The sequence below is a fragment of the Trichosurus vulpecula genome, chromosome 4, assembly GCF_011100635.1.
Source record: "Trichosurus vulpecula isolate mTriVul1 chromosome 4, mTriVul1.pri, whole genome shotgun sequence".
In the NCBI taxonomy this organism is placed as follows: domain Eukaryota; kingdom Metazoa; phylum Chordata; class Mammalia; order Diprotodontia; family Phalangeridae; genus Trichosurus; species Trichosurus vulpecula.
The window spans coordinates 158,259,905-158,284,455 of record NC_050576.1 but is presented as its reverse complement, the minus strand read 5'-3'; the positions used below and the strand labels follow the sequence as shown (position 1 = coordinate 158,284,455).

Below are 24,551 nucleotides of genomic sequence, written 5' to 3'. Positions count from 1 at the left end.
GGAAATGGAGTAAAGCATAAATCTTTCTATGTATTCCCTTCCCATTCCCCAGCATTCTTATGGTTGGTTTCAGTGACTTATGACTTCATCAATAGGAGTATTCACTCCACTAATGCTGATTGCATCCATCCACCTTTGAGTAAATCATATTCGTAATTTGCTCTTGCATCCCAAATTCATCATCTGACTGCCATCTTTCTGGTGATGAACCTCTCTAAATTAAGCTAGTTGAGTCTCGTATGACAGACTTATATTCTATTATTGGGCCCCTAATTAAAGCTTTTTCAGTTTGGTAGGGCTTTCCAAATCTCGCACTCCACACAGCCTTTGAGAAGCCAAGGTCAACACCATCAGGACGGAGCAATGGAGCAGGATGTTCACAGTCCTGAGAGAACTCTGATCGAGGAAAGCAGATGAAATCTGGTCAAAATAATATCAAAGGTGGCCTTCAAGGGCAAAAGAAGTCACAGAATGGTAGCTTATGAGGTAGTGGACTGAATGCTCAGGCTGGAGTCAGGAAGACTTGAGTTCAAATCCAGCCTCAGATATTTACTAACTGTGTGACCCTGGACTAAATCACTTAACATCTCTCTGCCTCAGTTTCCTTCTCTACAAAATAAAGATAACAACACCACCTACTTCCCAGGATTCTTATTAGAATAAATGAGAGAATATTTGTAAAGTGCTTTGTAAACCTTAAAGTGTTATATAAATGCTTCTTCTTCTTCTTGCTATTATCATTACTATTACTTTTATTATTATTATTATTATAGAGTGAGGGACAGTCCCACCTCTTATTCCTGGTTGTGTTGCGGATGGGGTGAAGGAGGGGAGGAAAGGGGCCTTTGGGCATGATTATGTGTACGAGAACCTCATCTTTATTTTTAAACATAAATTGACACTGAAACCCTTTGTATACATATCAGCTACCTTCCTGAGTTAGTGTCCAATTACCCAGAGCCCTATGAAATTGATGGCTCTGATTGTATCATAGGGATGATTTGAGTGATTAAAAAGGTCAAACAATTCAGAGCTCTGAAGAACCTTAGAGATCATCCTAACTTGTTCATTTCATAGAAAAGGAAACTAAAGCCTATAGAGCCTAAAAGTGTTTGCCCAAAGCCATGTATGAAATAAATGTCAGAGTTAGGAAACAAAGGCATTTTTTCTGATTCCAAGTGTACTGTTCTTTTGACTACAGTTTGTTGCCCCTAGGAGTAGCCCCATGATACCTTGATGATGTTGGGCAGGTTCAACCAAATGCCTTCTAGAAACTCCACAGTTAACCATGTGTATGGACTGGAGGGCATATTCAAGGCCTTAATTTGCTGATCCAATTCCACCAAGTGGTCAAAGTCAGCTCGAGCTCCTGGGAGGGAGGCCACAAAGACTTCATGGTCCTTCCGAAGCTGCTGGATTTCTTCTAAGGAGACACAGTGTACAGGTTCAGAGAGGTCCTCCTCCACATTCTCACACCAGTTGTTGAAGGCTGAAGCCTTCTGGGCAAACTCCAAGAATAAGTCCTCAGCCTGGGGAGAAAGAGAGAAAGAGAGAGAGAAAGAGAGAGAGAGAGAGAGAGAGAGAGAGAGAGAGAGAGAGAGAGAGAGAGCGCACATTCTCTTTTATCATTTTATCATTTCTGGAGAAAGACACATTTATCAGAGACATGATGATTGTTTCTCTAAAATAACAGAAGAGCTCTCATCCTGTATGGCTCAAAGTGGCAAGATTAAGAATATTAGGTGGATGGTACAGAGTGCCAGACTGTCGGTCCATACATAGAAGAATTTTCTAAATAGTCCAAATTCACTCTTGTCTTGGCTACTATGTTTCAGTTTCCATCTCCTTCTGCCCTTGCACCCCCTTTCTCCCACTGGTGAATTTTCCCCAAAACTTTCATTTAAGAAGATCCCCTCAGCCACTGACTACCCTCCATACCTGACATGATCTCTCTTTAACTCTACCTCTTGCCTTCCTTTAAAACTCAGTTCAAATCTGACCTTCTGCATGAAGCTTTTCCCAGTCTTCCCCATTGTTAGTGCCTTCTCATTGTAATTACCTGCCATTTATACCGTATATATAAATCGGTTGCATGTTGTCTCTTCAATTAGAGTGTTAGATGCTTGAGAGCAGGAGGTTTTCCCTCCTTTTCTTTGAATCCCTGGCACTTAATGCTACATTTGTAGCACATGGTAAGTGTGAAGTATACTATCTCTTTAAGAAAAATATCAATGATGAGAAAAGTAGAAAAAAAATATGTAATAGATACTGCTACTATTGGGATCATGGATAACAATGTTGATACATAATACAAGGAGACAAAGAACTTTTTTGAATATGCCCTTCTAAAATGTGCATATGAAGAGACAAGATCTAGACAGGATTTGGGCAGTTTTGAAAATGCTCAATACCTAGATTCCAGGACTTGGATTTCTTTGTTAACAATGTAGAATGAGGTCTCAATTCTGTGGGAAGAGTTTAATGTTACAAAGATAAAGATTAAGGACCTTTTGCTTATTAAAAACTAGAAATATGTAATTGTGAGAAATATAATTTCAAGTACATAAAAGAAACAGGCTAGTTTGTTGGAGACTTCAGAATTGAGGCATGATAGTTACCTCAGTTAATTCATATTTACGTGTTTTGTGACAACTGAATCTAAACTAAAAAAAAAATGAGAAATTGTAGAAACATTGGGTGACTTAAGCAGGTACAACAGAGAACTGTGGATTTAGTCAGAGAAATTTGAGGATATGGGACTTTTTAACTAGACCACAATCCACTGAGGTTCAGAAGGCTCTTGTTTAAGACACTGAACACAAGGACAGGGATAGTAGCATCAGAAGAAGGAAAGGGAAAGGAACCTTGAGGGGAAGAGTCAAAGATATTTCAAAAGCTACTCAGTCTGAGAAGCAGTCTGCTCAGAAAAGGCTTCAGCTGAGTGATTCCTGATTGGTTGAGAGTGATTGGTGTCATTGGTCAAAAGCTCCTGTAACAGCACCACCTAGGGCTGGAGAAAGGTGAAGCTGTCCATAAGGGCTTTGATCTCTGTGGCAGCTGCCTCTGGCCTGAAAGCGAAGAGCAGGACTTCTCAGCTTCAGTATCACTCAAATGTGAATCTGAATTGGGATGCTGGTGAATGGAGCTGTATTGATTTATTCTGATTGGACGGTGCAAAACTCCAATGAGCAAATAACTGACCGAACTGGACTTTATAACCCAGAAATAGCAAGTTTGGTGAATTTAACAGTTATTTGGCTTTAAACGTGCTATAAAAGTTAAAAATTAAAAGAAAAAATTTTAAAGGTAATGCGATGATTCAAGACAATTCCAAAGGACTCATGATGAAAAATGCTATCTCCACATCCAGAGAAAGAACTGATGGAGTCTGAATGCAGATTGAAGCATGCTATTTTTCACTTTCTGTATTTTTCCACAATTTTTTCTAATTTTTGGGAGGTGGGGGTCTGTGTCCTTCACAACATGACTAATATGTAAACATGTTTTGTATGATTATATAACATATCAAACCACTTACCTTCTGGGGGGGATGAGGAGGAGCAATGGAGAAAATTTGGAACTCAATATTTAAAAAATGAATGTTAAAAATTGTCTTTCCATGTCATTGGGGAAAATAAAATACTGTTAAAAATAAAGTAACTACTATACACATCGACAGCTGATACTTTCTAAGTATATATTTTGGTGAATTGAAAAGATCTGGAGATGCTGTGGTGGAGGCAGCTAGGATACACAACGAGTAATAGCATGGGCCTGGAGTCAGAAAGACCTTAGTTCAAATTTGACCTCAGACACTTACTAGCTGTGTAAACCCTGGGCAATTCACTTAACCTCTATTTGCCTCAGTTTCCTCATCTGTCAAATGAGGAAGATTAGCACCTATGTCAGCCAGTTATTGTGAGATCAAATGAGATACCAAAAAGCACTTAGCACAGTGCCCAGCACACACAAAGTGGTATATAAATATTAGCTAATATTATTTATTATATAATATACTACAAAATAATATATATTAGAGAAGAGAATACCAGCTGCTGAAGAGCAGTGAAGATCAATGATCATCTAACATGCAGAAAAGCAGTTTCATGAGGGCAGATGTTCCTTAAGGAACGAATAACATGCAAACTGCAGTCTAGAAATAAGAGGTGCTCTAAGCACATGTGTTTTCCTTCTCCTTCTTGTGTTTCCCTGCCAGTTTCCTCTACATCTATGCCCACTCCTCACCAGTTATCGAAGGCATTGATGAAAGAGTGTGATCTGGATTTATACATATATTGTGATGTATTCTATTATTTATATATTTGCTTTAATTTATTGCTATCTAGAAATTTTATTATTGCAAATACTACACTATATTATTTATGTTTCCTTATTATTGATTATATTTAAAATCTAAAATGTCATTATTATGAATGGATGGTTGTGTAAATGTTACACACTGTGGATGCATTCCCTTGTGAATGGCCAGATGCGTAGAGAACATATTGGATGGGGGCTCAAGAGCTAGCAAGATAAATAGGGGAAGTGTATTTCCGTCAATAGGGTTGTTCCTCAGTGCCTGAGAGAGTTTGAATATAACTATATAGTGATGGTCTTTCATTGGGAATTTAGATCTCCTAGTTTAAGAATAGGTTGGAGTGAACGAGCCAAATCCAGAGACTAGTGGTGTTTCCCATGGACCTGAGTGAGAGATTGAGTGACTGGTAGCATACACATGCAAACCCCATTGGATGTGGCCCCACCATGATATACTTAGCCTGATTGTATTTGGGGTGGGGTGGGGAATGGAACTGACCACACCCACTTGTCTCCTTACATAAGCACTTAATAATTACATGGTGATTGACTAATCCCAGTGAGAATCCCTCCTATTGCAAGGACTGCATCTGGACTTTATGCTGGTTCATTACTAGCCCAAATGCTACCGATCTCTCCCCTTTGGGGTTACCTTCTGAAGGGGTAGCTGCTCCTCCAGAAGCTTTGCCCTCCGGGCTGCAGCCGCAGCCAGTAGCTGCTCCCAGTGTTTGAGAAGGGCAGCATGCCGATCCTCAATGGCGCTTGCTTTGCTGTGCTCCCCTTCTACCAGTTGATCTTTTAAGTCTGTTATTTCTGACAGTTGCTCCTGCTCAAAGCTTTTCAGTCCGTCATCCAGGGTATCCTACAGTAGGGCCATGGAGAGGAGTAAGCTGCGGTATCCGTGTGGAGACCAAGAGAGCCTCTTCACCCGCCAATCCACCAGATGTGAAGCATAGCTTGAGTAACATGGTGTGTAAGGGTCAATGTGATAGTCAAGGTAAGGTCTATATAGCTGATTTAGGAACCATAGGTTAAAAGTATTATACATGTAGGGTTAGAAGAGACCTTGCCCAGTTCTCTTATTTTTTATATATAAAGAAAACAGAGGCTGAAAGAAATGAGGCTAAAATTTGAACCCCAATCCTCTAACTCCAAATCTTACATACTCTCTACTATACCACACTCAACAAAGATTATGGCTGGTGTCACAAAAAGGGGTGGGAGCCAAGGTTTGCTCATTAAATCATTCGCCAGTCATCCCACTACCATAATGTAAGCTCTATTAAATCAGAAAAGAGGATCTGATTTAAATTTTGTAGGTCCCTTCAGTGTAGCACAGTACTCTGCATAAAGTATGTCCTTAATGAATACTTGGTGACTGAACATGACATTTGAAAACAGAATTTCTATTAAAATGGGGAGCTGGGTCTTATCCAAATTTTGTAGCTCCCTCAGGACCTAAGAGAGAGAGAGACTAATAAAATGCAGAGGCAGAAGAGACCTTAGGATTCCTACAACCCAAGGCCCTCATTTTACAGATGATGGCAGAATCCAGGACCAGGACTAAACCTCAGGTTTCCTTATTCTCTCCAGCCTAGAGTGAGTTCTGTCCACTGTATCACACCCTTGTGTTTGTCCTTTGTTTTCAAAGAGGGCCATGATATCAGGGAGATGATGACTTGACTTGCAGTTGACTTTGATTTGAGTGAGAGAAGGTTGTACAAGGTCAGTAGTCTCACTTTCTCCTCCAGAGCCATCTGGATCCAGTGGCCTGATATTCACCAGGACAACTGGAGATGGCCCAGGATGCATTGTGAGATGCTGGCCCTTTTAGGTTAAGGTCTTTTCAGGTTCTCACTTTGAGTGAGGTAATGCTCTTCCAATGAATAGGCCTCTTTAAGAAGTTTATCAAGGGAGGGCCCCTTTAATCAAAACTCAAAAAAGAAAAAATAACTGGAATGGGAAGACCCTCAGGGTTCCTGGCCAAAAGAGAAACAGTAACTATTTGGTATTTACATTCACTCTGTGCTAGGAGGGCAGGGACCTATTGCCCAGTCTGTGAGCTCCAGAGTGAATTGGGTTTAAGGCTTGGTTGGACAGAAACTAGATGGAGAATTTCGGAACATGGATCTCAAAATAAGATTTGTACTAACAGAACCCCTGGGAGCCTGGATTATAAGAACTCCTACTTGGTAAGAGCTGACAATAGAAAAGTCAAAACAATTTGAGCCAGCATGAAATAAGTTAGGAGAACAAGGCTTCCCTTCCCTCCCAGGTCCTTTTTCGCTCAGACTTCTCCACTGGTTAACTTTCTGTCAAGGGGTAGCTCGCATTCTTACCTGCTTAGTGAGGAGCATACGGTAAGCAGCAAGGTCCTCTCCATTTCCATTGATCTTCAGAGTGGATTCTTTCTCAGCTGAAAAGCATAGGGTACAGCCATGAGCATAATCACAATTTATGAAAGGGGGATGGAGGATCATATGAGTAGGAGCAAATTTCTTTAAAGCATAACAAGAAACATTTAGACTGCATTCCACATTCCTAACTCTATGAGTTGTGAGTCCTTGGAATGTATAATGCCTTTTAAAGATGCCCCCGGCCCCACCCAAGGTGAGCCAGTAGAGGTGAGATTTTAAGATCACAAGATGATAAGATGATTAAGCATTTAAAAAGACTTTGGAAGTCTTGCAACCCAATCTCATCATTTTATGGGTAAAGAAATTGGGAAGTTAAATCACTTATTCAAAGTAACATGAACAATAATTATCAGAGTCGCAATTCGGACCTAGGCCAAATTCAGTATGATTTTTGTTTTGTTTTTGTTTTTGCACACCATGGGGAAATGGACAAAAGATGAGTGTAACAAGGATTATTTCCACATTTAAAAAATAAGATGTGCAAGAACAGTATGCTAGGAGCAACTCCAATTAGCTCATATGTACCAGATGTTAAATTTTCAGTGTATTTACATCTTGGAAATAAACAAATGTAACAAATCAGGTCCTAATTTATTATTCTGTGATTGCCTAGACTTAAGAAAGTGATGGAGAAAATGTTAACAATGCAGATTAAACTTAAAAGTGTGTTGTATACTGGGTTTTTGTTTTTAGAGAAGTAGTTGTTAAACATTTACCAGCATACTCCTTGAGTGATAGAAATCAAACTTTATTAAGTATTATATTAAGATTAAGTATTTATTTAAATTACTATTTATTATTAGTTATTGTATGTTATTGTTAAATTATTAAATTAAGTATTCAAAAGGAATAGCAAGTTGTGCATAATAGAACTGTAGTGCGGTCTTGTTTTATATTATACAATGTTATGGAAGTGCTTGTTTTATTCCATAAATTATAAATAAAATAAATAAAAATTTTTAAAAAATGAAAGTTGAATTGTAGCCACTTTCCTGAGTGGAGGTAAGTAGAGCCTGAAAGCTGTTCCTTGACTTTGCTGCTCAATAGCAACATACAGGATGTCAGAAATCTCAAGAAACCAAGATCTCTGATATCAAAAAGAATGTGCTTGTCCCCAGTGCTGTGGTCTTCCAACCCTGCCAGTTTATAAAAGAACTCCAAAAGGATGATGTGCAAATGTGTTAAGATCTCAAGTCCAGATCAGCCTGCCCATCAGCTCCTCAATGTAGGGAACACTGAGCCCGTGTAGGACATACCTATCCAGGACTCCACCGTGTCAGCCTTCCAGTTAAACATTTGGAAAGCAGCATCCTCTTCCAGTTGGGCCTTCCAAGCTGCAACTGCCTTGGCTAGAGCAGGGATCTTTGAATTCAGGCCATTGATCTTGGCTTTAATTTTCTCTTTGTGCTGTGTGTCCTCCTGCCTCACAGGGATAGAAGGGAAGGAGAGGAATAGGCCAGTCAGTGAAGAAGTATTTATTCCTTACAACTGACAACCATCCAGGTCAAGGCTAAGAACTGGGAAAGCTTCACCTAGACCTCAAACATGATTATCTTTTTGACCTAGGAGGGAGGTGTGTGTGTGTGTGTGTGTGTGTGTGTGTGTGTGTGTATGCATGTATGTCTGTCTATCATATAAAATAGGAATGTTGGAGATCAAAGAGGACTCAGACATTGAAGGTGAACTGTACCTGTACAGGAATCTCCTTTATATGTTTCTTTAGTAATGCTCATCCTGCCTCCACTGTTGATGGGAAGTCTACCAGTGGTAGGATGTCTCACAACCTCCTGAGGCAGAATTTACTCTTTGTTATATCTAATTGTAAGGGAGTTTTCCTTTCCAGCTCTCTGAATCTATCTACCTAACAATGGATGGATCTAATAATTGACTTCTAGGCCATTTGGTTCTATTGTCTATAAAACCACCAGGAGCAGTTTGCTAGTATTGGTGAACTTCCCAGTTATCTTCTTTCTTTCCCTTCCACACGAGCAGCCATAAGATCATAGGATTTAGAGCTTAAAAAAGACCACGGATATCACCTAGTTTAGCACCTTCATTTTACAGAGGAGGATACTGAGACAGGTGAAATACAACCAACACAATTAGGTTCAGTAATAGTAAATAATTGCTAGATGTTTGTGGAATGATAATGAAGAGGCTGTGATGTAGTTAAAGGCGTTATATCAAGAGTCAGAGGAACTACCATATACTATCTGCCTGACCCTGAGCCAGTCACCTGCTTACTCATGGCCTCAGTTTCCTCACCTGGAAAATGAGAAGATTAGACTAGACAATCTTTAAGATAGCTTGCAGCTCTAAGATATATGCTTCCATTCAATCATTTCACTAAGTGCCTACTATATGTGATGAGCTGTGTCAGATGCTGGCGATACAAAGGAGAAAAACTACATAGCCCCTTCCTTTATGGAAATTATAACCCATTGGGGGCAAGTCATATGAATTAATGAGTGAATGAAAAACAATCATTTATTAAGTGATTAATATATGTCAAGAACTATACTAAGGGGTGTGAGTGTGGGTGAAAGTACAAAAGAGAGACAAGAAAGACAGTCCCTACCCTTAAGGAGCTTGTATTTTAATAGAGAACAACAACACACACAGGGACAGAATAGCCAAGGACAGGCGTTTTGGTTTAAGAATGATAGGAATGGTGAATGGGGACATAGGGAAGTTATTTAACATAAATGTAAATAAATGGGGTACAAGATATAATGTGACAATTGAGCTGATTACACAAAACTTTGGCTATTGCATATTAACAATACAGAAGGGCAAGACAATCTAATCGGTAAATATTTATTAAGTGCGTACTATGTTCCAGCCACTGGGGATACAAAAAGAGGAAAAAAAGACAGTGCCTGCCTCAAGGTCCTTAAAATCTAAGGTGAGGGAGGCAACATGTAAAAAAAAAATCTATACAAAGTAAGCTATATTCAAGATAAATAGAAATAATTAACAGAGGGAAGGCACTAGAATTAAGAGGAGTTGGACAAGACTTTCTGTAGAAGGTGGGATTTCAGTTAAGACTTAAAGGAAGTCAGGGAGGACAACAGTTGGGGCAGAGGAGGGAGCATGTTTCAGGCAGAAAGAATGCCCAAAACAGTATTTTTTCCTCTTTCCTATTGCCTAAAACAGACCTCTAATCACTATTAAAAAAACAAATAAATAAAGTTAAGCCACTATCCCTTCACTTACCTTGCTCAGAAGGTCTTCTCCTTCAACGCATACTTCCTGCACTCTAGTCTCATGGTTTGCAAAGTCAGTTTCCAAAGCTTCATGTTTCTTCAGTAAGCTCTGTATGGGAAGATCACAGACCACTCAGTTAAAAATCACCAGACAGAAAGGTGAGAGTCTAAATAGGCAGGATGAGCTACACATTTTGGAACATGGCCAAAGTGCATATTTTTAAAGATGTTTCTCTCTCTCTCTCTCTCTCTCTCTCTCTCTCTCTCTCTCTCTCTCCCAGTGAGGAAAAGGTAGTAAGGAAAGAAAACAAATATTTGTTAATTAAAAAAAATTAATAAAATTAATATTTTTTTAAACTTGATTTTAAAAAAATAAAAATAAATCTCCCACAAAATGAATCCCCATCACATCTGCCCTTATTTTTGTAATGGTACCACCATCCTCCCAAACACCAGGTCTTTGAATATGATCTGCTCCTACCTTTCTAAGCTGTTGACTCTCCTTTGAAAAGGGAACTTCCTTCCCGCTCTCACTGTGATAATTGTTTTATGAGCCTGCATCACCTCTTGCCAGGGTTAGTTTAGCACAATCAGGAAGGCAAAAGAGTTGAGCTGGGAGAGCAGGAAAGCAGCAGATGCTGCCAAGAAACACAGAGAGGGCACCTAGCTCAATCCCATTCTGTGGTTGCTATTAAGCATCGTATAAATGCAGCAACCAGTCCAGGACTTCAAGAGTGAGTTTCTATACTGAGAAACAACATGAAAGTAGAAAGAACTCAGGAACTGAAGTCAGAAGACACAGATTTGAATCGCATTGCTGCCGCTTACTACCTGTACGACCTTGGGGAAATTTCTTATCTTCTGTGGGGTTCAGTTTCCCTATCTGTAAATGTAGGAATTCATTGAGATGATTTCTAAAGTGCTTTCCAGCTCTAAATTCTATGAATCCTATTGCTGTTATTGTAAATCTGGTGCGTGGGAAGGAGTGCAGAACTCTTCGTGGTGGGGCAGTATGTCTCGGGAAGAGTCTGGTTACCCTAGCTGTGTACTTTATCTACGTTTGCTATGTTCCCTTATGTTGTGTGTCTCCAAGAAAGTTTAATGCATTGGGATGTGTTTTGAGATGTTGAGTGATTTCAGTGATGTTGCTAGATCACACAGTCACTGACAGTTTCATAAGGTACAGTGGATAGAGCTCTGAGCCTGGAATCAGAAAGATCTGAGATCAAATCTAGCCTGGGATGCTTGCTAGCTGTTTGCTTTTGGGCAAGTTACTAGACCTTGTCTGTCTCAGTTTCTTCAGATTATAAAATGGGGATAACAGTAGCACCTACCTCCCAGAATTGTTAGAATGATCAAATAAGGTAATATTTATAAAAGCACTTGGTGCACAGTACCTGGCACATTTTAGGGGCTATAAAAGACTAGCTATTATTATGATTAGTAACAGTATATTAATACTTTTTGAACTTTTCTTATTCTTTTGAATTGCCTTGTATCAGGGGTTGAGGGATGGTGGCAGTGAGCATTTTCTAGATTCTAGTAGACCACTGTGTTTCCCTGCGTCTCTTCTCTCTCCTTTAAAATCCATCCTGCAAACAACTACCAGGTTCACTAATTTGGATGTTACTTCCCTGTTCAAGAATGTATAGTGGCTCCTATTGCCACCTTTATCAAGTCCTGTGCATTGTTTTAAAGCCTTTCAGCCAGAGTTGACAGGGGAGGCTCCTCCTCCTTCCCTTTAAGTTGTCATGGCTCTCTTAGTTTTAGTTGCCTCTTGGAAACATGCCGTTCCTCTTGGACACTTCTCAATATGCAAAATATTGATCCAGGGCTGGAGTACTTGAACTTCTATTAAGAGTCACGCCTTTTCGGGGGGCAGAGCCAAGATGGAGGCTGGGAAGCAGGGACTTGCTTAAGCTCTCCCACAAGAGCCTATAAACACCTATAAAAATGGCTCTGAACAAATTCTGTAACTGCAGAACTCACAAAATAGCAAAGGAAAGCAGGGCTCCAGCCCAGGACAGCCTGGATGGTTGCTGGTTAAGGTCTATCACACCATGCTGGGAGCAGAGCAGAGCCCAGTGTGGGCTGCGCCTGGACCAATCAGACTGGGAGCCAGGCAGAACAGGTGGTAGGGCCCTGAATCAGTGAGCTGTGGCAGTTACCAGACTTCTCAACCCACAAACACCAAAGACAACAGAGAAGGTTAGTGGGAAAGACTGTGGGGACAGAGTGAAAGGGGTTCATGGTCGGCCACCTCCCTGGGGGGTGGTGGAGGTGGTGCAGCTCTGAGGCTGCTTCCAGAGCTACAGCTGCAGTTGCTTCCAGCCCCAAGCCCACATGTGGGAGGAATTAAGTGGTGGATCAGAGCTGGAGTGCAGAGCCTGCTTAGATCTGAGTTTAGGTCAGGGTTGGTGGTTCTTTGGGGAGGAGTAGTGCTGGTGTGGCAGAGCTTTCTGTGTAGAAATAGCTCTGAAAACAACAGCACAGCCCCTCCAGCTTGGGACAAAGTACTCTTTATTCTACAAGCAGTCATATACTGACAAAAAGCTCAAGGGTCAAGTAGTTGACTGGGAACACGAACAGGCAGTGAAAATGCACTCAGATTAGGACTCAGACTTTGGAATCTTTCTTTGGTGACAAAGAAGACCAAAACATACACCCAGAAGAAGTCAATAACGTCAAAGAGCTTACATCAAAAGCTTGCAAGAAAAGCATGAACTGGTCTCAGGCCATGGAAGAGCTCAAAAAGGATTTTGGGAAGAGAAATGAGATTGATGAGAGAAAACTATGAAAATCAAGTCAATGACTTGCTAAAAATACTGAAGAAAACAAGACTTTAAAAAATAGATTAAATCAAACGGCAAAAGAGCTCCAAAAAGCCAAAGAGGAGAAGAATGCCTTGGAAGGCAGAATTAGCTAAATGGAAAAGGAAGTCCAAAAGATCACTGAAGAAAATACCACCTTAAAAATTAGATTGGAGCAAGTGGAAGCTAGTGACTTGATGAGAAATCAAGATGTTATAAAACAGAACCAAAGGCATGAAAAATGGAAGACAATGGGAACTATTTCATTGGAAAAACCATTGACCTGGAAAATAGATCCAGGAGAGATAATTTAAAAATTATTGGACTACCTGAAAGCCATGATCAAAAAAAAAAAAAAGCCTAATGTCATCTTTCAAGAAATTATCAAGGACAACTGCCCTGATATTCTAGAGCCTGAGGGTAAAATAGAAATTGAAAGAATCCACAGATCACCTCCTGAAAAACATCCCAAAAAGAAAACTCCTAGGAATATTGTCACCAAATTCCAGAGCTCCCAGATAAAGGAGAAAATACTGCAAGCAACCAGAAAGAAATAATTTGAGTATTGTGGAAACAAAATCAGGATAACACAACACCCAACAGCTTCTACATTAAGGGACTGAAGGGCTTGGTATATGATATTCCAAAGGTCAATTGAGCTGGGATTAAAACCAGGAATCACCTACCCAGCAAAACTGAGTGTCATGCTCTAAGGCAAAATATGGATTTTCAATAAAATAGAGGACTTTCAAAGCTTTCTCAGTGAAAAGACCAGAGCTGAATAGAAAATTTGACTTTCAATCACAAGAATCAAGAGAAGCATGAAAAGGTGAACAAGAAAATCATAAAGGCCTCACTAAAGTTGAACTGTTTTGTTTACACTCCTACGTGGAAAGATGATGTGTATGATTCACGAGACCTCAGTATTAGGGTAGCTGAAGGGAATATATATATATATATATATATATATATATATATATATATACATATACATATAATATACGTATACATATATATATGTAGACAGAGGGCACAGGGTGAGTTGAATATGAAGGGATGATATCTAAAAAATAAAATCAAATTAAGGGATGAGAGAGGAATATATTGAGAGAGGGAGAAAGGGAGAGATAGAATGGGGTAAATTATCTCGCATGAAAGTGGCAAGAAAAAGCAGTTTGTTGGAAGGGAAGAGGGGGCAGGTGAGGGGGAATGAGTGAATCTTGCTCTCATCAGATTTGACTTGAGGAGGGAATAACATACACACTCAATTGGATATCTTACCCCACAGGAAAGAAGGAAGAAGGAGATAAAAAAGGGGGGACGATAGAAGGGAGGGCAAATAGGGGGAGGAGGTATACAAAAGTAAACACAATCGAAAAGGGACAGGGTCAAGGGAGAAAGTTGAGTAAATGGGGATAGGATAGGAAGGAGCAAAATATAGTTATTCTTTCACAATGAGTATTTTGGAAGGGTTTTGCATAATGATACACATGTGGCCTATGTTGAATTGCTTGGATTCTTAGGGAGGGTGGGTGGGGAGGGAAGAGGGGATAGATTTTGGAACTCAGAGTTTTAAAAGCAGATGTTCAAAAAAAGTGTTTTACATGCAACTGGGAAATAAGATATACAGATAATGGGGCATGGAAATCTATCTTGCCCTACAAGACAGTAAGGGAAAAGGGGATGGTGGGGGAGTCGGGTGACAGAAGGGAGGGCTGACTGGGGAACAGGGCAAACAGAATATATGCTATCTTGGAGTGGGGGGGAAGGTAGAAATGGGGAGAAAATTTGTAATTCCAACTCTTGTGGAAATTAATGCTAAATACTAAAAAATATTAAATAAACAATAATTTAAAATAAATAAAAGCTAAAAAAAGAGTTACGCCTTTTCTAGGACTCACATGTACAAAAATATTTGCAGCAGCTCTTTTTGTGGTGGCAAAGAATTGGAAATTGAGGGGTACAATTCAATTGGGGAATTGGTGAACAAGTTGTGCTATATGAATGAAATGGAATTATATTGTGCTATAAGAAATGATGAACAGGTGGACTTCAGAAAAACCTGGAAAGACATGTATTAACTGAGGCTGAGTGAAGTGAGTAGAATCAGGAGAGCATCACACACAGTGACAGCCACAGTGTGCAATGACTGATAGACTCGGCCCTTCTCAGCAATGCAAGGGTCTAGGCAGTTCCAGGAGACTCATGATGGAAGGTGCTGTCCACATCCAGAGAAAGAACTATGGAGTCTGAATGCAGAGTAAAGCAGACTATTTTCTTTTTTTTTTCTTTTGTTTTGTTTTTCTTTTTCATGGTTTCTCCCATTTATTATAATTCTTCTATCCAACATGACTAATGTGAAAATATGTTTAATAGGAATGTATATATAGAGCCTATATCAGAGTACAGGCTGTCTTGGGGAGGGAGGGGGAAAGGAAACATGGCCAAAGTACATATGGAAGTGAATGTTGAAAACCAAAAATAAATAAAGTAATAAAAAAAGAGTTCTTCCTTTATTCTCTTATACTTCAAAATAGTACTCCATGAATCTCAACCACTGTCAGTTGGGCTTGTCTAGATAAAACCCTTGTATCTTTCATTACATAATTTGGGAGCTGTTTTGGATTTGGCTCTGTAGTCTTCTCAGTCAGTTGTCAAAGGACTATTCTCAGTCAATCATTAAATGTTGTTCTTAGATAGACTCCATTATGCTTGTCAAATGATTTACTCTTTTAAATTTCTAACCAAAACCTTGACGGTAGGACAATAATCATTATTATATTAAACTACCTGGCTCAAAACCAATTTGGGTTCATAAGAAGGGCAGCTAGGTGGCCCAGTGGAGAGAGTTTCAGGCCTAAAGTCAGGAAGACTCATCTTCCTCAGTTCAAATCTGGTCTCAGACACATACTAGTTTTGTGACCTTGGATAAGTCACTTAACCTTGTTTGCCTCAGTTCCTCATCTGTAAAATGAGCTGCAGAAAGAATGAGCAAACCACTCTAACACCTTTGCCAAGAAAACCCCACATGAAATCACAAAGATGTGGACACTACTGAAATGGCTGAACAACAATAATACCAAAGGCTGTAGCATATGGGATTCTTAGATTGAAAGACCCCAAACTGACCCAAGCTTTTTGCAAAATTGCTAGTACTTCCTTTTTCAATTTCTAAGGCCTGGTACAGATGATTGTATGTACTAACATAAGTTGCTGAAAAATTTAGACCTGGGATGGATCTTAGAAATCACTGATTACAACTTCACATTTTGTAGACGAGGAAAGTGAGGCATAGACAGGTTTCAGTGTCTTGTCCAGTTAACACAGCTAAGTCCCTGAGGTAGAATTTGAACTTAGGTCTTCCTGACTCTAAGTGCAATGCTCTATCTACTATCCTATGCTGTTTTTCATTTAAATGGACCCCAAAGTTTTCCTGAATTGTCAGAGAATCATAGAAGGTTAAGGATGAAAGGAAACATAATAATCATCTACTCCAAATAGCAAACTCTAGTCCATGTAGCCCATGAGTTCAGAATTTTTATCTCTTGTTTTATTTAAAAATGAAAAGACCATTCTTACCTCACAGATCTACTAAGATTTGGCACTTGGGCTATAGTTTGTCCACCTCTGCCTGAGACAAAAGGATTTATTTAACAGAAGAAGAAACTGATGACGAAGTGGAATGACTTGCTATAAACATGAGCAGTTAGGTAGCACACTGTACCAGGCCTACAGTCAGAAAGATTCATTTTCCAGACACTAACTTACTATCTATGTGACCCTGGGCAAGTCACTCATCCCAGTTTGTCTCAGTTTTCTCACATGTAAAATGAGTTGGAGAAGGAAATGACTACTGCTCCATTATCTTTGCTAAAAAACCCCAAATGGGGTCATGAAGAGTCAGACAAGACTGAAGATTGATAAAACTCTGTAAACAACTCAGGCATAGTTCTGTTTAAACCTAATTTGGTTCTGTTTAAATATTTTAAGTGGGCTCCTTATTGCCATGTACTGAAGGGTCTGGCCCTTCGATGGGAGAAACAAATCTACAGGAGGATGGAAGCTTGAAAAAGTTAGTAAAGAAGCTTAAACGATGTACTCACAGATATAAATAAATAAAGTCTTATACCAACTCTGGCCTTTTAAGGATGGGATGCTGAGCAGGGTAAGAACAAAGATGAAGAAAATTATATTATGACTAGAAAGATATAGTCACAGGATTTACAATGGAAATATGAATAGTAGTCATAAGCTCTCTGAGTTTAAGCAAATTCACATGATATAAAGGATTCAAGACACAGAAAGTCAATTTTTCCTTCATGAAATGAGGTATAGAGATATACTGAGTCTTTAGATTAGCTGAAGAGCAAATTAGGATTGCTCAAAAAAATCAATAAATATTTCCCAAGTGCCTACAACAAGGATGGCCCCAGATCAGGACATGTAGATGCAAAGCTAAAAATAAAACAGTCCCTGACCTCAGGGAGTTTATTTTCTACTCAAATGGCAAATCAATGAGTTCTTGTTGATAAGTGCTAAGCAAGTAACTGAATGATGCCCTTGAAATGTGTGTGTGGGAGAGATCTGGAGAGGTTTTTGGTACCAAGATGCTCTGGAATCTCACAATTCTGAGGGAAAAGCAGGTGCCATATATGTGACCTCGAAAGTTTCTGACTCAACAGCAAAATGTAAGGCTTATCATTTTACATAGCCTCAGAGAGAACAGTAAGGATTGACCTCACAATTGAACATTTCTGAGAAAACGCTTGACTGTGTCTCAGTGTCGTTTTTGTTTTTTTTTTTTTTAATCTTGCCCTAAACTGTGAGAGGCAGCATGACTTAAATGATAAAGACCCTCTCAGACATTTATTAGCTGTGTGAGTATGGGCAAGTGACAACCTCTCAGAGTCTGTTTTGGGGGATAATGGGTTTTTTTTAACCTGTCTTAAGGATGAGGAAAGTGGTACATAAATGTGAGGGGTTTTTATCTGTTTATATTGAGCAATCAGAGATAAATTCATTGGCATACTTGACTATTTTAGTAACTTTTTAAACACAGAAAAAGTGATTGTAATGGGTGCTATTATCTATGTGCTCTCCTATCTGCACTAGGACCATGGGGACGTGACCTTGTGGAGGAGTCCAAATCTGTATCAGTCATATAGGAGGTTGCCCATCTCTGGAAACAGCAATCCTAGAAATTCCATCTGTAAAAAATACTATCTCCACAACAGTAGCCAACACAGTGTCCTAACTAGTGGGAAGTTTCCTTCAAGAAAGTGGGAGCTATGAATTTGGGTCGAATTTTGTTTGTGCTTCGAAGAAAGTTGTCTTTATAAGAAGAGTCCTTTGTAGTTTTAATAGAGCTGAACTTTCTAGATTCCCTCATATCTTCCCTTAATGTACAGAACCCCGAAGAGAAAGTTTGGATTTCAATTCTTTTCCAGTCCCTTTCACTTGTGAGAGTTAGAGAAATTCCCTTGGATGCTCAGAGTATCAATATCCCTCCCCTCTGTAAAAAGGGATGAATAATTCATATCTTCTCACATAAGATGGCAGCATTGTGCAGTGGGAAAAACTCTGGACTAGAAGTTAAGAGATCTGGGCTCTGGTCCTGGCTCTTTCATTTACCAAGTGTGCAATCATAACTAAGTCATTTCTCTCCACAAGGCTTCAGTTTCCTCATCTTCATCTTATAGATGAGGAGGTTTGACTGACTGATTTCTGAGGCTCCTCGTTCTTTTTTTCCCAGACACAGATCCCCTTCTACCCTTTCCATATGACCATTTGAGAGATGTAATAAGGTAGCATAGATGATAGCATAGTATCTAAAAAGATGCACACTCTATAAACACAACAGGCAACTAGGAGAAAATGAGATCCATTCAACCCACTCCTCACCTGTGTGGCAGGTAATATGTCTCCTGTACCCCCTTTGGCAACAAGAGCTGTCTTCTCATTGATCCATGCTTCCTCTTCCTCAGCATTTTCCATGAACTGCAGATACTGCTGGGACTCATCTAGTTGGAGCCCTCTGTAAGGGTTTCAAAGACAAGAATCAGATGGGGTCACTCAAGGACTGGGGAGTGGAAGACACAAAGTGAGGCAAACTTGACAAGGTAGTTTCCTCATAATACTGACCAGGATGCAACAATGCCATGGGGCAATCAAAGAAGTCAGGAGATTTCTGAATCTTCTGTTTATCTCTTGGTTTGGCTTCAGGATTTAGGGACTTGAGAGTAGTTGGCTATCTCAGGAGCCTGTGAGGTAACCAACATATCCTTCCCCACCCTTGGTGGCAGATGATCATAGTGATAGTTCCATAAAACTTATGATTAGAAGAGGGGTAAATAGTGTGGTGAGATACAAAGAGCAATAGTTTGGACATGGTTTTGAGTTTCAGCTCTGCTGCTTACTGGGGCAGCTCGGTGGATAGAGCACTGGCTCTGGAGTCAGGAGGATCTGAGTTCAAATTTGACCTCAAATATTTACTGCGTAACACTGGGCAAGTCACTTAACCCTGCTTACCTCAGTTTCCTCATCTGTAAAATGACAAGGAAATGGTAAACCACTTCTGCATCTTTGCCAAGGACCTCTTGAATGGGGTTATGGAGAATCAGACACAGCTGAAATGACTCAACCAAAAGCAAAATCTATCACTTACTAGCTGTCTGTCTTTAGACAGTTCATTTGGACTCTCTGGGCGTGGGCCTTGGTTTCCTCTTCTATGAAATAAAGGAGGTGGACTAGAAGGCACTAAGATGCAGGAGGAGTGCTTTATTTTGAGTCAGAGATCCTGAGTTCAAATCCCTGCTCAGCTACTTATTACTTCAATGACCAGGTCACAAGTCACTTAACCTTATCTTTAAAATGAAGAGGTTATCAAGTTAGACTAGCCACAGGAGTCGGGAACCTGTGGCCTTGAGACCTCATGTGGCCTTCTACATCTTTAATTAAGGGGATTTGTTCTGTGAAGTTTGGATTCAGTCAAAGGGCTACACTTGAGGACCTAGAGGTCACATGTGGCCTTGAGGCTGCAGGTTCCTCACCCCTGGACTAGAGTCACTTGCAACTCTAAACTTCTATGATCCTATAACAAATTCTGCCCTGGAGATACTTCTGGATTTTCCATACTGCTGCCAAGGCCAAGCAAATAGTGAGCTCAACCTCTGAATCATTCCCAGTGATAGTATCAGGCACTACCAAGTCCCAATATGCTTCTCCTCCACTTCGCTTTTAGTCCTCTCCACCTTAGAAACTCTACCTGGAGGACAAAATCATGGGTATTTGTTCATCCTGAAAGGCACTGATTAATCAACACTGTCTCTGTGACTGGAGGAACACAAGGGCCTCTTAAATGTTCCTGTTGAGTAGGGGTTGGTGGGGTGAGTTGTGTGTGGAGGATAGGCATAGAGAGATAGAGAGACAGACAGAGAAAGAAAGAGACAAAAGTAGAGGCAGAGATTGACAGACAGGCACACAGAGACAAACAGATAACCATTTGAGCTCTCCATATGGTACAAAGGCCTCAAAACAGAGCCTCAAGAGGATATGCCAATCATTGCTACCATCCCGTGTCCTTGTCCTCCAGCTCCTGGAAAGAATTCAGTCTCACATCTGGCACTCACCGAATCTTGGCCAACTCCTTCAGCTCATTCCAATGCTGCACCAGCTGAGCCAGCCTCTCCTGGATCTCCTCCCGCCCTACAGCATCACTGTCTCCCAGTTTTTCTGCAGTCTCTAGCACTCCCTGTAAAATAAATGACCTTCTCCCATGTTGAGGCAGTTCTAGAATGATCTGTCTACCATCTCATGACTTTAGAGTCATTTCCCATCTCAGCCATATCTCTGCATTTCCCGCTTTCCAGATTTCCCCTTCCCTCCTACACTCCTCAGTTTTTAGAACCATTTTCAGAGTATTGGGAGAAGATGAAGTGATCAACGACATCTATCTTGACCAAATTATGTAGGTGTTTTTGCAAATTGTTCACTAACATCTTGTAAGAGAGCAAAGAGTCACCTCCTGCCCACTATGATCATGTACAGGCAGTTTTTCCTGGTGCCTCTCAGCTCTATCCTAAATATAGCAAATGCATTGTTATTGTAAAGGTTAAAGTATCAATAATTAAATAAGATAGTGATCCTGGAAAGACAATCCTCCCAGGGTGTTCTGGAGCTAGCTCAAGAGAGCCAACTGTGATATTTTTCAGTGTGAGTTTTTCTAACTTGGAAATGAACAAATGCTATTAATTAGGGATTGCTTTAGTGTTTTGTTGATTGTCTGGATTTAAGAAAGTGATAGAGAAAATTTAATAATGCAGATTAAAAATTAAAACTATGTCATGCATACATTTTCCCCCAAAGAACTGGATGGTAAACATTTACCTGAACACCCCTGCTCTTACCTGGATGGCTGGTTCATGGGCATCCAGCTCCCCCTCCAGGCGTTTATGTTTTCTCTGTAGGTTCTGCACACCAGGAAGGTCCCGTCCATAGTCCTTGGAGCTCACGCGCAGCAGCTTTTCCCTGGCGTCCAAGATAGAAACCCAGACCTGAGACATTTCATGCTATAGCAGAACCGAGGTTCTCAAAGGAAAGAGGGTGAGGGGAAAATTCTGGGAAATGAGAGACATTTGGGTTACAAGTACTCAAACAGTTGTTTGCTGTCAGTTGGAGCAACCTCTGACAATGACCTTCTCAGACTTCTGTCAACAGTTTTATTTCATTTACTGATTTCCCCCTGCCCCCTAGGGTGTTCAAAGCTTTGCTAATCACCTTTCCTATTAGCCTCTTTTCTCTTTCCCATCCCTGCTTTCTCTCCTCTTCCAAGGACATGCATACCTGTCACTTCTTTTCTAAATAGCCTGGAAATCCTGACAAGATTTTTTTTGTTATTCTTATGAGGGCTGATGGGGGCAGGCGCGGGGGTGAGACAGAGAGAAACAGAGACAAATAGACACAGAGACATAGGGAGAGAAAGAGACAGAGACAGGCAGGTAGGCACAGCAAACACAGACACAGAGAACAGAATGGAGAGAGAGACACAGAGTGACAGAAATAGAGACAGAGAGACAAAGGGAGAGAGGAAAGAGGAGAGATGAACAGAATGAGACATGGAGAGCAAAACAGATTGGCCTGAACTATGATATGTAAAATAAGGGACCCTGGGTAAGAGACGTCATCTAGGAAGGAGGGAATTCCTTCTTACCAGATGCTCTAAAGTGGCAATCCAGGGGTAGAGGCTAGACACTTATTATTAACCTTGAGTCTGAAAACTTAGGTGGGAGGGGAAAACTAGCATCTTTATTTTCTAACTGAAATTCACATATGTGTGTGTATACATTAATATTATATATATACACATACAACATACATATATGTACATGTGTTGTATATGCATGTGTACATATGTGTGTATATATACATACATATATACATATATGTATATGTATATGTGTATATGGGGCAGCTAGGAAGCATAGTGAACACAGAATGCTGGGCATGGAGTGAGGAAGACTTCTCTTCCTGACTTCAAATCCAGTCTCAGAGACTAGCTGTGTGATCCTGGGCAAGTCACTTAACCCTGTTTGCCTCAATCTCTCACCTATAACATGGGCTGGAGAAGGAAATGACAAACCACTCCAGTATATTTCCCAAGAAAACCCTAATGAGGTCATGAGTCAGACAGGACTGAAACACTGAAAAACACACACATATGTGTATATGTATATATAGGTGTGCATATGCATGTGCACGTGTGCACACACAGATACATATACATGTAAGTATATTTTATATTCATATATAAGTAAAGAAGGCTGAATTTCCACATATTGCATATTATTTATAAACATATAATGTATGTATGCATATATTATATAACATATAAAATTATAATGATATAGTATATAATATGTACATATATATACAAATATATACATATTACTATATATTATATATCATGGATGTATTATATGTGTAGATATGCATAATATATGTTATATATTTGTTATGTGCTAATATATATGCATATACATGTGTTATATCTGTATGTATGTATGATGAGTGTATATGTTTTCAACAGATTGCCAGAGGGCCCATGGCACAAAGAAAGGTCAAGAATTCCTGGATTCGAGGACAGACACTTAGAGAGAAGGGGCCCACAGTCCTCTCTGCTAGTCAAAGATGTCAGGACGTACTTGATCCAGGATTCTTCATCATCCAGGTCCTGGAAGAACTGAAAAAGGGCATGGGCCTCCTTGAGCTTTTTGTGATGTGCAGCAGCCAGATTCTGAACATTCAGGAATCGGTTATTGACACTTTCGAGTTTCTCCTTGATCTCATCAGCATTGAAAGCTCCACTGTCAATCAGGTGAGTAGCCAACTCATTCAAGTCCTTAAGAAAGTCCTGCAAAACCAGAGTGGGCTCCATGAGCAGAAGCACCATGATGGATAGCTCTCATATGACCCATGCCCCTACTCTCCAATGTGTCAGCTCTGCTGGACAAAGATGTTTTACATTTTTTTTAATTCTATAACCTCTTCAGTTCAAGTTGGAGAAGAATTGATGAGATGAAAGGTATAATACAAGTACAAGACTGATGTAGGCCAAGCAATTTGATACAACCAAATCTTTCACAAGTATCTAATTCTTTCCTGTGTCCTCTCTCCCTCACCTCAATTGTAATCTCCTGGAGATGAGAGATCATTCCATGTTTAGTATCTTTTGTATAGCCCTCCACCACAACCAGCAAAATCATCAGCATATAGTAAGTACTCAAAATATTCGATCGAATCATTTCTCGAAAATCATACACAACTAATGGTATTTTGGGAATTGGGCCCTAAAAATTTGAATGATAATTTTGTTGTATATTTGAAGGGAAAAGTAAGTTATACGTGGTAGACTTGCAGTTTCATATGCAATCACCTTTTTTTGTTGTACTATGTTATGGAAATGCTTTTTTAGTCCATAAACAACAAATAATTTTTTTTTAAAACTCTGAACAATCACCAATAACAAAAAATACTAGGTCACTTTCTAGGGTCTAAATATTTAAATTACATGGACCAAAGCCAATTCCAGCACCTCTGACCTCCTGCAGATTTAATAGCCCCACTGGGCAGAGGTGGCCCCCCCCCCACTCCAACACATAGAAACTATTTAACAGCTGCATTTATACATATTATTTGACCCCTCAGAGCCATGATTTCACGTAGGTAAAATTGAGGCAATAACAACAGGCAGCATTTTTATAGAATTTTCAAGAGGTTAAAATGAAAGGCAAAAAAATGGCAGTTTCTTTTCTCAAGGAGTTCACAGTCAGTTAACCAGTGTCTGAAGCTAGATTTCAATTTCGGTCTTCTTGACTTGAGGTCCAGTACTCTATACACTGTACCATCTGGCTCCTCTGACAAGAAATGTAATATCACTTCTACTGCACACCTCACATGATTGTTAAGGGGAAAGCACTTTGCAAATTCCAAGCACAACTGTGAATTATAATTATAAAGCACAACTGTGAATTATAATTATGGTAACAATTATTATTATCACTACATACAACACTGACAGATATGCCCACACATTCTTATATTCTAGATAGAGATGTCCTCATGCCAGCCTGGGCATTCTCTGTTGCAGCTCAGAAATGACAGGGTCTTGGAACTGCGCCAACCAGATATTTATGTTTCCCGTTAAGGAGAGAATACAAGAGACCTCTGAGTGGGTAATGTAAGTATTATTATTCACCTTACAGGTGAAGAAAGTGAGGATCAGAGAGATGGAGTGTGTGTGACTT

General features: G+C 39.9%; 1 protein-coding gene across 3 annotated transcripts in view; it reads right to left on the bottom strand.

Annotated features, from left to right (window-relative positions):
* The window catches only part of SPTA1 (spectrin alpha, erythrocytic 1), a 100,952-nt gene that overhangs the window by 21,014 nt on the left and 55,387 nt on the right, over positions 1-24,551 (bottom strand). Inside the window, exons 35-43 of one of the 3 annotated variants that reach the window (XM_036755326.1) lie at positions 22,950-23,158; positions 21,156-21,276; positions 20,379-20,500; positions 18,652-18,784; positions 9,936-10,049; positions 7,991-8,153; positions 6,657-6,733; positions 4,970-5,179; positions 1,233-1,529 (exon numbers count right to left, since the gene is read on the bottom strand). In XM_036755326.1, coding sequence (XP_036611221.1) covers positions 1,233-1,529; positions 4,970-5,179; positions 6,657-6,733; positions 7,991-8,153; positions 9,936-10,049; positions 18,652-18,784; positions 20,379-20,500; positions 21,156-21,276; positions 22,950-23,158 — 1,446 coding nt within the window. The remainder of the gene's footprint in view (positions 1-1,232; positions 1,530-4,969; positions 5,180-6,656; positions 6,734-7,990; positions 8,154-9,935; positions 10,050-18,651; positions 18,785-20,378; positions 20,501-21,155; positions 21,277-22,949; positions 23,159-24,551) is intronic. The other 2 variants (XM_036755327.1, XM_036755328.1) reach the window with 2 other exon arrangements.